The 15,630-nt window shown below is 43.9% G+C and overlaps 1 protein-coding gene across 2 annotated transcripts; it reads right to left on the bottom strand.

Annotated features, from left to right (window-relative positions):
• Positions 1-21: 21 nt before the first annotated feature.
• Positions 22-15,178, bottom strand: myh7ba (myosin, heavy chain 7B, cardiac muscle, beta a). 2 transcript variants are annotated; one of them, XM_056387070.1, is made up of 42 exons: positions 15,046-15,178; positions 14,359-14,462; positions 14,060-14,203; positions 13,706-13,862; positions 13,567-13,594; positions 13,170-13,266; positions 12,342-12,434; positions 12,178-12,241; positions 11,985-12,083; positions 11,799-11,902; positions 11,554-11,692; positions 11,338-11,456; positions 10,801-10,950; positions 10,354-10,524; positions 10,095-10,274; positions 9,870-10,002; positions 9,712-9,788; positions 9,307-9,394; positions 9,107-9,224; positions 8,879-9,002; positions 8,262-8,398; positions 6,042-6,297; positions 5,705-5,947; positions 5,348-5,524; positions 5,072-5,217; positions 4,893-4,983; positions 4,421-4,810; positions 4,201-4,327; positions 3,991-4,109; positions 3,670-3,866; positions 3,398-3,581; positions 2,984-3,149; positions 2,766-2,890; positions 2,545-2,660; positions 2,229-2,421; positions 1,924-2,127; positions 1,511-1,636; positions 1,127-1,297; positions 891-995; positions 688-783; positions 387-521; positions 22-139 (listed from the first exon to the last, which is right to left on the bottom strand). In XM_056387070.1, exons 1-42 carry the CDS (start codon positions 15,140-15,142, stop codon positions 128-130), a joined length of 5,802 nt encoding a protein of 1,933 aa, XP_056243045.1. In that variant the 5' UTR covers positions 15,143-15,178; the 3' UTR covers positions 22-127. The 2 variants fall into 2 exon arrangements, with proteins under 2 accessions (XP_056243045.1, XP_056243037.1); XM_056387062.1 differs by lacking the exons at positions 13,170-13,266; positions 14,060-14,203; positions 14,359-14,462; positions 15,046-15,178 and adding an exon at positions 12,557-12,580 and having other exon boundaries at positions 13,706-13,792.
• Between the last annotated feature and the right edge of the window lie 452 nt (positions 15,179-15,630).

The raw sequence follows: 15,630 nt of genomic DNA, 5'->3' as shown, positions 1-15,630 counted from the left end.
TTAACACACTCAAAAGTCATATTTAAAGATTTAAAAGTCTTTATTTGGGTGTGTCCACACAGTCAAGCACAGCTGTTGCAGCTGGCTAGCTGTGATATGTTTGGCTGCGGCGTTCAGCCTCACCGCATCACTCAGCAAGCTGAAATACACAAGACAGGGGTGTTTGTTAGCAACCACATACACAGTGTCATAGAGTTACTCATGACCACACCAGAGATCACATGAGAGGGCTATGTGAGGTCATCTTCAACAGAGGATTACATCCAGTCTCTTCTAAGATTAGTTCTTGTTATGAAGCCCGCCGGCTAATTTTAATAAATTCTTCCAAAGGTCATACAATTCTGCATCATACTGTAATACGAAATGTATTACATGTATTTACCAACCTTGTTGCCTTGGTCGCGGGTGCGGACCCGAAGCTTGTTGACCTGTGATTCGGCCATATCAGCCCTCTCCTCTGCATCGTCGAGCTCATGCTGGAGCTTCCTGTACTTAGACAAGTTGGTGTTCGCCTGCTCCTCCTGCAGAGACGAGGAGACCAAGAGCGATATGTAGTGTGCAGTGAACTGAAGGGACGCTCAGGCTCTTCAGTTACTTTTCCACTTCAGCAATCCAGCTGCGATTAATAATGTGACTCAAATGATCACTTATCACTAAGAGCACACCGATAGTAAAGTGCTGACTCACCGCTTCTTCAGCCTGTCTCTTGTAACTCTTCACCTTGACCTGCAGCTTGTCGATGAGGTCCTGCAGACGGACCAGGTTCTTCTTGTCTTCCTCAGCCTGCACAAACACCCAAGGGAGCTCTTATCCTTTTTTGTTGTTGTTAAAAAAAAACATGCATTCATATTTTATACCCCATCATGCTCTTTGTGCAGACAGTGGTTTACCTGGTAGGACAGCTCTTTGATTCTCCTCTCATACTTGCGCACTACCTTCTGATACTCCTGACTCTTCTTTTGCTCAGACTCCAGTTCAGTCTCCAGTTCTTTCACCTACCAGCGAGATCAATTACATTATTATTATTATTACTATTATTATTATTATTATTATTAATAATAATAAAAACTCACCAGTTACAAGTTTTAGCAAATGAGACATTGACTTCATAAATTTCAGCTCTTACCCTGGCCTCCAGCTTCTGAACCTGCTTCTTGCCACCCTTGAGAGCGATCTGCTCAGCCTCATCCAGACGCATCTGCAGGTCCTTTATGGTTTGCTCCATGTTCTTCTTCATCCTTTCCAGATGGGCGCTGGTATCCTGCTCTTTCTTCAGCTCCTCTGCCATCATGGCTGCCTACAAATATGGAAGATCAGTGTTAAAGGAGCAGAAGTTATCCCAAACTGGACTGGAAGCAACCGCAGCATCATCAACAGGCCAGATGTTTATTTAAGAGGGTAGGTAATCAGGATATCTATCATCCTGTATGTGATATCTTGTAGTGTAAATGTCTTATAGCTTAAGGTCTTAAACTCTTGCACTTTATATATTGTTTATTCACTATCTTACATCAGTGATGGCCTTTTTGGCCTTCTCCTCTGCATTGCGGCACTCCTGAACAGCATCGTCAACCTCATTCGACAGCATGGAAAGATCGCTCTCCAACTTCTTCTTCTGGTTGATGAGCCCAGTGTTCTGGAGCAAGACAATCAGTTTAAAGACGTCTTTCATGATTTAACTATGAATTCATTTTGTTTTCAATATGGCATCTTTCATTTCCAAAACTAGCCAGGATTCCATGGCATCTAGCATAACATACCAATGATTAGAGCAGAATATTTTCAACTAACAACCACTAAGAGTAGCTAGCTAGGAAAACAAAATACCATCTTCATGCCCAACTACTGAAAGTATGTGACCAATCTTTGATAAGCTCATTTGTTTTATTTAATGCACTGCAGGGTGGTTTTGAATCTTCCTACCTGAGAGTGCAACAGGTTGACCCTCTCGGTGGCCTCAAGCAGCTCATGTTCAGCTAGCTTGCGCGCACGATCGTTCTGCTCCAGCAGAGCCCTGAGCTCCTCCACCTCAGCAGCCAGCAGGTTGTTTCGGCGCTCAGTTACCGCTACCTGCTCCTTCAGCTCCTCATTCTGGTGAATAGTCTCATCCAACTCCAGTTGAATGTCCTGGAGTCACAGATCAAGTACAAGCACAATATTTTGTTTAATGTAACAGTGGAAATGTATGTACTAATTAATCTGACCGGTTAGCTGCCGTATGGACTCACCTTGATCTGAACCTGCAGGTTTCTCAGGAGTTTCTGGGACTCAGAGGCCTGCCTGTTGGCGTGGTTCAGCTGCACCTCCATCTCATTCAGGTCGCCCTCCATCTTCTTCCTCAGACGCACTGCCTCGTTGCGAGACTTAGCCTCGGCATCCAAGGTGGCCTGCATGGACTCCAGTGTTCTCTGGTGGTTACGACTGGAAGGTGATGTGGTGGGAATAGAAAGATTAGAAGGATGCAGTGTATGTGGAGTGGTTGATGTGGACTGAATCTCAGATCTGCTATAAACCAGGACGAAAAGGGTAAAAAATAAAGCTCACCGAAGATTGTCAATTTCCTCATCCTTCTCTGCCAGCTTCCTGTCAACGTCGGCCTTGATCTGGTTTAGCTCAAGCTGGATCCTGAGAGTTTTGCTCTCTTCATGCTCCAGAGTGCCCTGAGACAGACAGTCAGCCAGACCACTTAATGCTTGAAGATATAACCCTCAGTCAGGATTATCCCACAGACCACAAATAGTGAGAGAAGATAACAAACTGCTTACTTCAGCTTCCTCCAGTGCAGCTTGAATCTCACTCTTCTCCATGTCCAGACCCTTCTTCATCTTCTCCAGCTCATGGATGGTCTTCGCTCCGTGACTGATTTGATCAGACAGGTCAACAATCTCCTCTGGGGAAGTAGAGATAGAAAAGTAGTGCATTTGTTCATGTTAAGTTTCTTTAATGCAACTTTCCAGCTGGGATTTAAAGATGTCAGCTGTACCTTGGAGGTTTTTGTTCTCCCTCTTGATGGTCTCCAGATGATCCAGGGTCTCCTCATAAGAATTCTTCAGTTTGAAGAGCTCTGTGCTCAGACCACGAGACTCTTTTTGAGAGGTCTCCAGCTCCGACTGGCACTCCTCATATTTCTGTCTCCACTCAGCCAGCACCTGGAGGGCAAAATGAGACTTATCTACAGCTTTTAAAGTGCATCTCTTCTTCAGTGGAGAAATTAGAGTTACAATGGAGCCCACCGCCACAGATGGACATACTATAAATTGTACCAGTACCCAACTCGGGTAGAGACAAATTAGGGTTTTATCCCTTAGGGGAAGCAAATGCAATCCTCTGTAGTATATGTCAACAGGAAGCACATTTACTTTTAAACATGTCTGTCCCAGCTTCTCTTTGCCAGTACCTTGTCAAAGTTGCGTTGCTTCTTGTCGAGGGCAGCGGCTGCAGCATTAGAACGCTCCAGGTCAATGACCAGGTCCTCGATCTCTGTCTGGAGTCGATGTTTGGTCTTCTCCAGGGAGGAGCACTTGGCGTTGGATGCTTCCACCGTCTCTTCAGCCTCCTGCAGACGTGTCACCAGCTTTTTCCTAAAGAGAGGCAAACAAATTTGACTTACATCCCGTCAACTGAACTCATTCTGCGCCATCTGATTCTTTCCAAATACATCTCACTCACTTGGCTTCCTCCAGCTCCTCAGTCCTCTGGATGGCATCAGTTTCATACTTAGTCCTCCACTGAGCCACCTCAGCGTTGGCCTTGGACAGAGCTCTCTGCAGCTCAGCCTTGGCCTCCTGCTCCTCATCATACTGCTCTCGGAGAAGATCACAGTCGTGGCGAGATGACTGCAGTGCATGAGCCAGGGCACTCTTAGCCTTTAAGGACCAATCATGATGGTGGAGACAAGTTAGCTTAACTGGAGGAACTCTGAATCTCTACAAGTTAGCAACCAGCCTTGTAGATAATAACCACTAACTGATGCATTGATAGGTAGCTGACCTTATTCTCCTCCTCCAGCTGTTTCTTAAGCTCCTCCACATTCTGGCTGAAGGAGTTCTTGGCACGCTGGAGCTGAGAGACCATGGATTCGCGTTCCTCAAGCTTCCTGCCCAGCTCGGCTATATCGAGAGGAGAACAAATGTTTCTGTGTTTACTAACCAGTCTGTGCAATCTGTTTGTGAGATTTATGATAAAATGAAAGGTCTTTACCACTCTCAGCCTGAGCTCGGGCCCTTTGGGTGTTGGTTTCGTTGAGCTGCCTCTGGAGCTCTTCAGCCTTGGCTTTAGCCTCATTCATTTGGTCTTCATACAGGCGGCACATTTTCTCTGAAGTAGCCTGCAGACAAGAATTTTTTTTTTTTTTTTTTAGGGATTGTTAGGCACCATTCTGCTTTACATCTCACAATATGTTTCTTGTTCATCTATCTACCTTGCCCTTGGAAAGCTGTTCCACAGTGGAGGCCAGATCGTCAGCCTCCATCTTGGCCTCGCTCCTCTCCTTCTCCAGCTTCTGTTTGACTCTCTGCAGGCTGTCGATCTGCTCGCTCAGCTCTGCGACGCTGTCGGCGTGCTTCTTCCGCAAAGTCGCTGTCGTGGCCTCGTGGTGCAGCATGGCTTCCTCCAGGTCTCGCCTCAGCTTCAGAAAATCGGACTCTCTTTTTTTGTTAATCTCGATCTGGGCAGAGGTGGCCCCACCAGCCTCTTCCAGGCGCTCGCTCAGCTCCTCCAGCTCTCGAGCCACATCCCCGCGTTGCTTCTCCACCTTGGCCCTACAAGACCGGTCGGCCTCCAGTTCTTCCTCCAGCTCCTCTGTACGAGCCTGGAGGAAAACAGTGGTCAGTTTTTTCTTCAAAATTACGTTTCATAACGGCTCTATCAGAGGTCAAAAGACTATTTTGCACCTGTAACTCTTTTATCTTCTTCTGGAGCTGATTCACCAAGGCTTGCTCATCCTCAATCCTTGTGCTCATCTCATTCATTTCAAAGTCTTTCCTGGTAGAAAATATTTGGTAATCATTACTTCTTAATTCCTTCAAAGACAAAATTATGATGCTTTTACTGTAGCTATATGATAACTCACTTTTTCAGCTTCTCTTCAAGTTGCTGTTTGTCGTTCTCCAGGTCCATAACAGACTCCAAGGAGAGTTTCAGATCTCCCTCCAGTTTGCGTTTGACCCGTTCCAAGTCCATACGCAGTTTCTTCTCTTGTTCCAGTGAGCCCTCGAGCTGATTCACATTAGGATGGTAAAGAAATGTTACATATTATTGTATGTATATAATGTTACCCATGTGGACTAAATGAAATAACAGTATATTTTTTCCTCTGCTTTTTAAAATGATTAAAAAAAAAACTCACATCATCTACTTGTTGCTCCAGCTTTGCCTTGGCTTTGGTCAGAGTGTTGACTTTGTCTTCCTCTGCCTGCAGGTCATCCAGGGTCTGCTGATGAGCCTCCTGTAGAGCCTTCTTCTCCTTGGTCAGCTTCAATATGGTTTCATCCAGAGCTGCCATTTCCTCAATCAGGTTCTTCACCTGCAAGGCATACGAAGAAAGGAAACATGACACTTAGAAAATGAGAAACCAAAGACATATTTTTTTTCTTTTTCCACTCACACACTTTATTACAAGCCACTAAATGTGCAGTGGATCTTTTTGTGACCTTTTAGCACTGTGCGGAGGCAACTCACTGTTCTCCTTTTCTACTCTCCTCACCTTGTTCTCAGTGGCATGTTTTTCCTTCTCCACTTTAGCCAGAGTGATCTCCAGATCGTCAATGTCTTTCTTCAGCTCGGCACACTCGTCCTCGAGCTTGCGCTTCTTGGCGAGCACATTAGCGCTCATCTCCTCCTCATCCTCCAGCCTCTCCATGATTTCTTTCACTTTGGCCTCCAGCTGGATCTTAGTTTTGATGAGCAGTTCACAGCGGTCCTCAGCATCTGCCAGGTTATCCTGCTCCTATGGGATAGAGAGTAAAAGACGTAAAAGTGTTAAGTGCATTGAAGCACTACATTTCTCCAAGCTGAATGTTTGAATACTGTACGTCACTTACTGCCTGCAGCTGTAGAGAGAGGTCATTCTTCTCTTGGATCAGGCTAACCTGCCTCTCCTCCAACTCTTTCCGCTTGACCTCGGATTTCTCCAGAGCCTCCTTCAGCTTCGCCAGCTCCTCCTTCAGAGAGGCCAGCTCTTTCTCTGTGGCAGCGCTCTTCAGTAGAGGCTTTATTTTGAAGAAGAGCTTCATCCAGGGCCAGTGCTTGACAGCGTTGAAGGCCCGGATGTTCCACTGGATGATCATCAGAGCTTCCCTGAAAATGGGAACAAATAAAAGAGAGAGACAGAGTGAGGTTTTTCCTACCACTAAAAAATTCTTGTCAGGTTATCTCTGCAGTTGCTAAGAAGGTTTTGTCGAACGATTTTGGGGTAGCTTAACTAATTTAAAAAAACATAGTTTAAAATTACATCTACATATTATTGAGCTGGAACACCTGAGGGCCTTACTGTAGGTTGCATTTGAGAGTGACATGACAACTAGTTAGTAAGCGAGCAGAGAGGTCTAAACAGTTAAGATGAGTAATGGATACAGCTCGAATAGACAGCTACAAGTAATAAATAAAGTTAAAGTACCTAAATATATGTAAACATAATTTATAAGTGGGTGAAATTGCTTTAGCTGCACAGGTCAAATTGTTTAAAATGGATATTTAAAAGTAATTGAAAAACAGTATTTTAATACAGTTGAATTTACATGTGTTTCTGTTTCTTTTGTCAGACAACAAACAAGTTGGAAATAGTAACTGAAAAGCGGCCCATTACAACTGCATGTTAACTTCCCAGCCATTTTCAAGCAGCTGATCTGCTGCTAAAATCCTGATTTTATAACAGTGACATCGTCTGACTAAATGACCAAACACATAAATTAAAGACGAAGACAGTGCTGTGATTTCCGCTATATTTACTTGTAAAATGATCACTCAGAGAGAAAGTTAGAAGCAACAAATTATCTATTCTATAGAATATCTAGCCAATGGGGAAACTCCATCTCAGTCACATGATATTTAGCCGACCAATAGTGCAACTAGGATCACTCAACTCTGTCACTCAGTGTTGCCCTTCTGTTGAGGACCAGCCGAAAAAGGTTGCTGCAGACCTTGCAGCACTTTAAAATAAGAAGGGAAATTGAGAGCAAGTACATCAGGAGAAGGTCACAAAGATTTATCCTGGACTTCCGTTTATTTATTTAGTCACTTGTTTAGTCACTCCTTGGTGCCTGATTTTTGGCAACAATCCTGCAACTATCTACTCCCTTGTGTCTAATCATACACTGAGGGACGGGCCATGAAATCATACACCTAATGATGCTTTTGATGTTTCAAGACTGTGACCAAACAGGGTTACTAGATTGATTTAGTCTCAGTAGGATGGCGTCTCACAGCCCTAAATATGGACCCTGAGCAGATTGGTCAAGGACTTCCTGTCAGTGTTTAGGGGTTGAGTTTGAGTGAGTGTGCACACGCTAGGGTGGAAGGTGACTGAAGGAGGCTGGGGGAGCTGATACATGTTTGACATGACTCCATGCCGGGTGCCTCTCAAAGGTGAGCGTCTGTGTTTATTTAGGAACTAAAACCCTCTGTCCAAGGGCCGGCTTTAATCCTCTGCCACCCTCCACATATTCCATCAATGCACTCACTTAGAAGTACAGGCGCCGCGGACAAAAGGGGCCAGGGGCCACTGGGCATCCAGGGAGGGGGCCGAGGGTTGTATTTTTAGGGAGGGCCAGAGCAGCTGCCACTTGACACATGTCGCCACCTGGCTCTGAGGACACCGTCAGCATTGTTTAATTTAGAGGGAGCGGATGGAGAGAATGGACGGAGACCTGTGAGAGTGGTGTATGTGTGCGTGTGTGTGTGTGTGTGTGTGTGTGTGTGAGTGGGGCCCTTATTAACAGAAGGGCCACACACATGCCTGGTAACCATACAAGGGCAAGCACACGTCTCACACACGCTGATAACACTGCCCTTGCATGCCACGCATACTAGAGTGAGGGAGTGAACACTAAGGTATAGTGTATCACAAGCTGAAAGGCTCGCGGCTGATCGTGTTGCTATTGAACCTGTTCACAGAAGCAACTGGTGTTGGAGGTCTTTCTTTTTTTTTTGTACTCATGTCTTCACCTTCCTGAGGTATAAAGCGTAAAGGTTTCCCTGTGCCCCTGAACACATTTTATAGTCTGATTGTGATGACAAATGTAAAAGTCATGATAGCCTTTTACCTTCTTTCCATCATCCTCAGCAGCTCCATCCTCATGATTTTACCACGAGCGGCTGCCTGCAGCAGCGTCAGGACTTTGGCCAAACGTTCGTCCCTCAGCTCCTCGAGGTGACCCAGCAGGCCGGCCTTGAAGAACACCTACATGAAGAAAGGAAAGAAAGTTAACAACACAGCTTTAAAGAATAAAAAACACATAACCCACATAACCCCAGATAAATGATAACTGAGAATGGATCACAAGTTCAAAGATCTATGATCACATACTAATTTAAATAGATAAAAGTCATTAAGGCTGGGCTTCCCATTTCTAGATCATTGACCAATTGTAGGGCTGTCTGGTTATTTTGTCATACAGAAGTATTTATATGAAGCAATACCACATTGCTATCAGCTAAATGTACTGTAAGTATCAAAAACATATTATATTATTATAATTCATTTATTACTTGATTATTAATACTGATGCAATAATGTGTGAACACCATTTTTAAATTATAGTGTATAATAGTATAGTATAGTCTGAGCTCATTTTAACTACTTTATATACTGTTGGGTAATTTAATGTGTTTCAACGCAAACCACAGGCTCTGTGTCACACACAAGCTGCTGCCCTCTTACCTTTGTGTGTCCAAATTTGTACTGGTTGTGGTCGATATCCAGGGAGGCCAGCAGCTTCTCTGCAGCTTTCCTGCTGTCCACAAACTTATCATCTGGGATGGCATGTGGATTCAGGATGCGATAGCTGGATATACGAAAAGAACGTTTCAGGACTGATTGTCGTCATGACCCCCATGACATCTAAAAAAGTGAGTTTTGCCTTCTCTGTGTGTCTGTAGTTTGTCTCACCGTTGTTTGAACTCAGCGTAGAGGATGCGGTTGGGGAAGCCCTTTCTGCAGATCCTGATGCCCTCCAGCACTCCGTTGCAGCGCAGCTGGTGCAGCACCAAGAATGGATCCATGATCCCTGCGCAGAACGGGTTTCAAACATTAGTCTCGCCCCTATCACGTAGCCCCTGACGATATGTCATGACTGTGCTGTGTGTTACCTGGAGTCTTGCTCTCATTAGGGATGATGCAGCGAACAAAGTGGGGCTGGGTGCTGCGAAGGTTGGTCATCAGCTTGTTCAGATTTTCCTGGAGTAAAGGAGAAATGAGGTTCAATGAGTCAATAAAAAAATGAAGTGACTATTCTACTATTAAAACCTCAACTTATTGCAATAAATAGCAACAGAACCTTCATGTAAAACTCTTTGTGTTCCTCACGTGAAACCCTTGATGTGAAGGAGAGAGGAGCCAGCACAGACTTAAAGTGATGTTCATGTGATCATTGCCCTAAACATCACTGCAAGTCTTAACTGCCTCCTTCCCAGCTGTCCAGAGATGCCAACAACTTCTCACATTGTCTACATTCATCAGTAATGGGCCATTTTACACTGTGTCGTCAGGCTCACCTTGTGAAGCTGAGACACCGTCTGGAAAGAGGCTGCCTTCTTCCTCTTCTCTTTGGTGCCAGGCTTTGGGTCAGATGCTGAAAGGTAATTAGCTGGGTGATTAATTTGACCATCTTAAGGAGGACTACATGCTGCGGTCAGAATCCTGTTTACTCTACCTGAGTCTGAGCCGATGTAGTTCTCGTACAGAGAAGCTAGCAGCTTGTTGGCAGACTTCTGGAAACATGCAACCACCGTCTCATTTAGTGGGTCTTTGTTTTTGTCCAACCAGCCAATGATGTTATATGGCACCTGTGAAACACAGCAGGGACACACAAATTATTGAACTGTGTAACAATTAATGTTGTGACCTGTCTCAGTTCTTTAATGAGGAACACACTCACCACTCCAGCGTAGTGCATCAGCTCAAAATGGGCCTCGTACTTGCGTTTCTTGTCTGGCCGCGGCTTTTGGAAATTAGGCGACTTGCCAATGTGATTATCATACATCTTGGCTTTAAAGCTGCTGTCTGTGGCCTTTGGGAACATGCACTCCTCTTCAAGGATGGACATGATGCCCAGTGGCTGGAGGAAGAGCAGCGTGTTAATCTAATACTTCTCTGTGATTAAACTTTGCCTGTTATGAACACAAGACTTTGTTTACCTTTTCAATGAGATCAATGCAAGCTTGAAGGTCCAACCCGAAGTCAATGAAGGTCCACTCGATGCCCTCGCGCTTGTACTCCTCCTGCTCCAGGATGAACATGTGGTGGTTGAAAAACTGTTGCAGTTTCTCGTTTGTGAAGTTGATGCACAGCTGCTCGAAGCTATTGAGCTGCAATAAAAGCGCAACAGGTGTTCAGAGGAAGCATTAGAAGTGAACAGCATGAAAAACATGAGATTCATTCTGGAGCTAATTCACCACTGCGAGAGAGAGAGAGAGAGAGAGTGAGAGAGAAAGAGAGAGAGAGAGAGAGAGCGGGTGAGACACAAACAGAGAACCTGTTGGTTTTAAACCAAAACCAGAAAACCAGTCTGATCTTTTTTTTAATAAAGACAACTTTAATATCTGTATTAACATGAAAAATATTTGTATTATAGATCAACTTACATCAAAGATCTCAAATCCGGCGATGTCCAGGACTCCTATGAAGTACTGGCGAGGAAGGGAGGTGTACAGGGTCCGGTTGATGCGCCCCACAAGCCATTTGAACATGCGGTCATACGTGGCTTTGGCCAGAGCACCGACGGCGTAGTTCACCTTCACCACCCATGCACAAATACACACACACACACACACACACACACACGCACACACACACAGGAGGAGAACAGCTGTCATTCACATGGATAGCCCCTGTTGCTTAGAAACCAGATTCTAGTGTGCGTGGAGTGGCGAGTGTATTGATCGACCGAGGATTAAGAAGCTGTCCCTCATCAGCATACTAGTCGTCAAGCAGACTGAGGCGAAGCTGAACATGTACAGCAGCTTTCATGCTACACTTCTGCTTTTATCTATGTGACATATTGATTGATTTGTTGTTCAGTTATATCGTCTGTGTTTCTGATGAAGAACACAATATGTCACATTACCAAAACCTGAAATAACAAAACAGAAACGCAGACATCAGACGTCACGTCTCCTCACCTGTTCTACGTTCTGTCCCTTCACCACATACTCGTTCCCCACCTTCACCCTTGGGTGGAGGAGGCCCTTGATGAGGTCAGCTGAACTGACTCCCATCAGGTACGAGGCCTTGTCTGCACCTGGTCACCAAACAAGGCAAAAAAAAAAAAAGAATCACAAACTTGCTTTTAACTGTGTAGTTGTTTTTGCGGCAGATATCACGTCACTGGTTCTTACTTTCAGTGCCGTCGGCCTCCGCCTGCTCCTCGCGCTGCTTTTGCTTGAATTTCATGTTGCCAAATTGCATGATGGCTCCAACAATTTTATAGCAGCCATACTTCTCATCGGGCAGGAAGCCGAGGATGTCCATGGCGTGCTGCAGAGAGGGAAAGAAGAAGTTTTCTTACAACTGGATCCAGTCAGTGTTCTGCTCTCACATGCAGCAGAATTTCTCTCCGTACGGAAAAGATAAAAGTTCTCACATCAGTGGCCATCAGCTCCTGTCCGTCATCCAGGTTCTCCACAGTGGTGACGCCCTGCGAGCAGAAGTGGAAGTCATATGGGTTGGAGGACACCAGCAGCATGTCTGAAACAAAGAAAAATCAGGGTCATGTCACAGTCCTGCAGTAGTGCAGATAAAAACATCTCAAGCAGCCGCGGTGACTGACCTAACAGTTCTGGTTTCTTCTGCGACATGATCTGGTAGTAGATGTGGTAGCTCCTCTCACCGGGCTGCTGAAATATCACTCTGGATTTTTCCAGAAGATCTGTAGGACAGGGAAAGGTGCGTCATGTCCACATGTTCATATCAGACATGAAACGAAATGAGAAATGCACCGTGTTAAAGGACCATCGACTCACATATATCTATATCAGCTGAGGCCAGTTTGCCGGTGGGTCCAAAATGGATCCTAATGAACTTTCCCTGCAGGAATTTGATTGAAACATTTATGAGAAAAAAAAACAACATTATATTTAGAATATTAAATGTACATACAATACACTGGAAATTTCCAGGTACTCACAAAACGGGAGGAGTTGTCGTTTCTTAGCGTTTTGGCGTTACCAAACGCCTCCATGGCCGGGTTCGCCTCGATGATCTGATCCTCCAGAGTCCCCTAGAAGAGAAAAGTAAGTCAAATGTAAAGTTACACTATTTTTTTTTACAATTCACAGTTTATTTGAAATTGCTGTTAAACACAATGCAGCTGCATTTATTTAGCTTAAAGCTAAAACTCACCCCTGTTTTAGTGGCAGGACCTTGCTGCAAAAGAAGAAGGTTAGAAGCCTGTGAGTGTGACATCATGTCAAGTGTGATCAAATAATGTTTTCAAAACCAAAGGGGAAACACTATGACCGACTGGAAAATTAGAAACTGGTTGTTAAAGCTGTGGTAAAAAAAAACCCCAATGGCCACCTTGTTTTATATGATGAAGTGTGGTGAACGCAGGGGAGAAAAAGGGAGGAAAAACGAGCGTCAAACAACATAGAAAAGTCAAAAACCAAAAATCAAAGCAAAGGGGAAGATAATGGAAAAATTTTTTTGAGCCAAACAAAAAAGAAATGACATGGAAAGGGGAAAAGAAAAATAATTCAAAAATCAATGAGGAAGCAAAGCAGAGTGGCTGGAAATGGCAACACAACACATGAAGGTAAAGACTTAGACATGAATATAATCAGTTCTCACATTCACCACTTTGACAGTGAGGAAAATGTATGGACACAGTTTAAAGGGAATACACTGAAGGATTCCTGGGACCAGAAAAATGAAGAAAATAGAAATAAAATATAGCAAAAAAAGTTTTAAAAAGGATGGTGGAAAACAAAAATATGGGTTGCCACATCAGCCTTACTCCTTTTTTGGCAGTTGTTTCCCCAAGAGCTGCCACAATGGCAAAATACTGAATGACACGTTTCGTGTTGACAGTTTTGCCAGCACCGGATTCTCCGCTATAGGAGTGTGAAAAATAACAAAGTGTACATACAAACAGGTACAGAAAAAAACGGTTCACAAAACTGGTAAAGGTGGTGTCAGTCAAAATCACTACAGGTTACAAAACAGAGAAAAAGAGAAAAAAGTGAGGAATAGATTTCAGCCAAAGTCAAAAACTTTAATGAAAAAAATCTGGCTTCATGTGGAGAGTCTACATGTTATATGGCAGCTCGTACAGTTACTGACTGTCTGCTTCTTCTCTAGTTTGTGACTTGAAACAAGACAAAAAATACGAGTTTCAAGCAGTTGATACTTACGTGATGAGCATGGACTGGTTCTCCCGATCTGACGAGGAGAAAATAAGTATATGTGTTTAGATTATGTATCAGTGCTTATATGCTTGTTGTAATCTTTTATAACATAATATTTTATTTTATAGTGTATGAAAACACTCACTGCGCAGCATGTCATTGTAGGCATTGTCTGCTATGGAATAGATGTGCGGCGGCACCTCAGAGCGGCGTTTGCCTTTGTAGACAGCGACCACAGGGGCTGTGTAGACAGGCAGCCATTTGTATGGATTCACTGTCACACAGAAGAGCCCGGAGTAGGTCTGAGGAGACCAGAGGACATGATGCAAGATTAACTCACCTTGTTACATCACATTAAACCAAAATGATCAATCTTGGCACGGACAGGTTGACATTGCTCAAGTTCATAGTTTAACTCTGTAATTTAATCTGGGTAGTTTTGCCCTTTGGACAACATGGAAACATGGGAGAGGGGAAACACCATCAGTGGGATACTCACATAGATCATCCAGGCAGAGTAGCGTCTGCGCAGGTTGAACAGCACAGAGGCCTCGTTGAGGTGCGTCAGCATGGCCATGTCTTCGATCATGTCAAATTTAGGAGGATTCATCTGCTGGATGTCACCCTCCTTCACTGTCAGAGTCTAGAGAAACAAACAGGCAGACATGAGGAGGGGCTCATGGGACGGTGCTGTACATACTGTAGATGTCCAAGTGTCTGTACTTCAGGTTTTCATTCATTCCTGACAATGACAACAGTGATCAAAGAAAATATGTTGGTGGATGGATGATGACTTACCCTCCCATCTTTGGTATCAACAATGACTTTGTCACCTCTGAGCTCCTTGATCTCAATCTCAATGTACGCCTCTTTTTCATCAGGGATCCAGGCTCGCTTCTTACCTGACAGCACAGCAGAGGGGCGAGGAGCATTTAGTAGGAGGGTTTTGGAAAATTGAGCCATCACCAAAACTCAATCCAACAGAGAATATAACAGTCCAATTGAACCAATTAATGAAATCATCACAAAGTTAAAGTATTACACAAATAAGCTTATGTGTCGTTAAGTTGATTTCTCTTATCTTATTTCTCTTACTGTTTCTTATTGTAATAATAATAATATTTTATACTAGTTTTTAATCACAATTTTACAATGAAATATTTGAAAATTGTGACATTTTAGTTTTAAAAAAACAACAGAAATCAATCCAACAGCTCCAGAGCAATTATCTTGAATAAACTGATATTATTTACACACATTATGCAGTTTCAACACTGTTCATTCTCTCTTCAAAACAGTGCGACATAATGAAGCTGTAATGACGAATCATTATCTGATATCACCTGCTGTTTTTTTTACCTCATTTGACGACTGATACAAATTTTAATATTCCATCCAAAACGATATTTGATTATGATATAAATCTTTTTAATGTAATGTACCCTATAAGGTTCCGTTTCTTTGGGGTGTCCTTATTAGGCCTACCGTCAAAAGCGACGGTGTGCGCCGCCAGCAGCTGCAGCTCAGATTTGCGTAAAAACGGTGCAGCCTCCCCGAACTCCTTCGTGTCAAAGCGAGACATGGTGGCAACTCCTCTCCGGCCCCAAAACCCGGACGCACCAGTGACACAGTCGAGTTGTGGAATTCCTTTGGTAAGAAAACAAAGCTTTGTGTTAGTCAGTAGTTGTTACTTTGTTGTTAAAGTTGTTTTTGTTACTTCAGCCCTCCGTTACTGATGAAAACAATGCGTGGCCGTGAAAACACTTCTCGTGCGTAAAGAGCGCAAATCCACTATCACCAAATGAGAACAAAAAGTCTACACGTGCCAGCGAAGGTGAACTACGGTGGTGAGAGTGAAATTAAGACTCAATAAGACGTTTTAAAGGGGAACCAACCCGCGCGTAAAATGCGTGATGATCGACCTACCAAACCAAGGCTAAAAGTTGTCCACTGACCTCAGGACGACCACAACGAAATAACAGCTTGGTGAGATGTGCCCTGCTTTATACTGTGCTCCTCAAGGTCACGGTCAGTGGACATTTGTCCCTCATTAGCATATGCCACCTCCTC

Source organism: Seriola aureovittata, chromosome 2, assembly GCF_021018895.1.
Source record: "Seriola aureovittata isolate HTS-2021-v1 ecotype China chromosome 2, ASM2101889v1, whole genome shotgun sequence".
Lineage (NCBI taxonomy): Eukaryota > Metazoa > Chordata > Actinopteri > Carangiformes > Carangidae > Seriola > Seriola aureovittata.
Note: the sequence above shows the minus strand (reverse complement) of the source record. Positions and strands in the feature narration are given on the sequence as shown.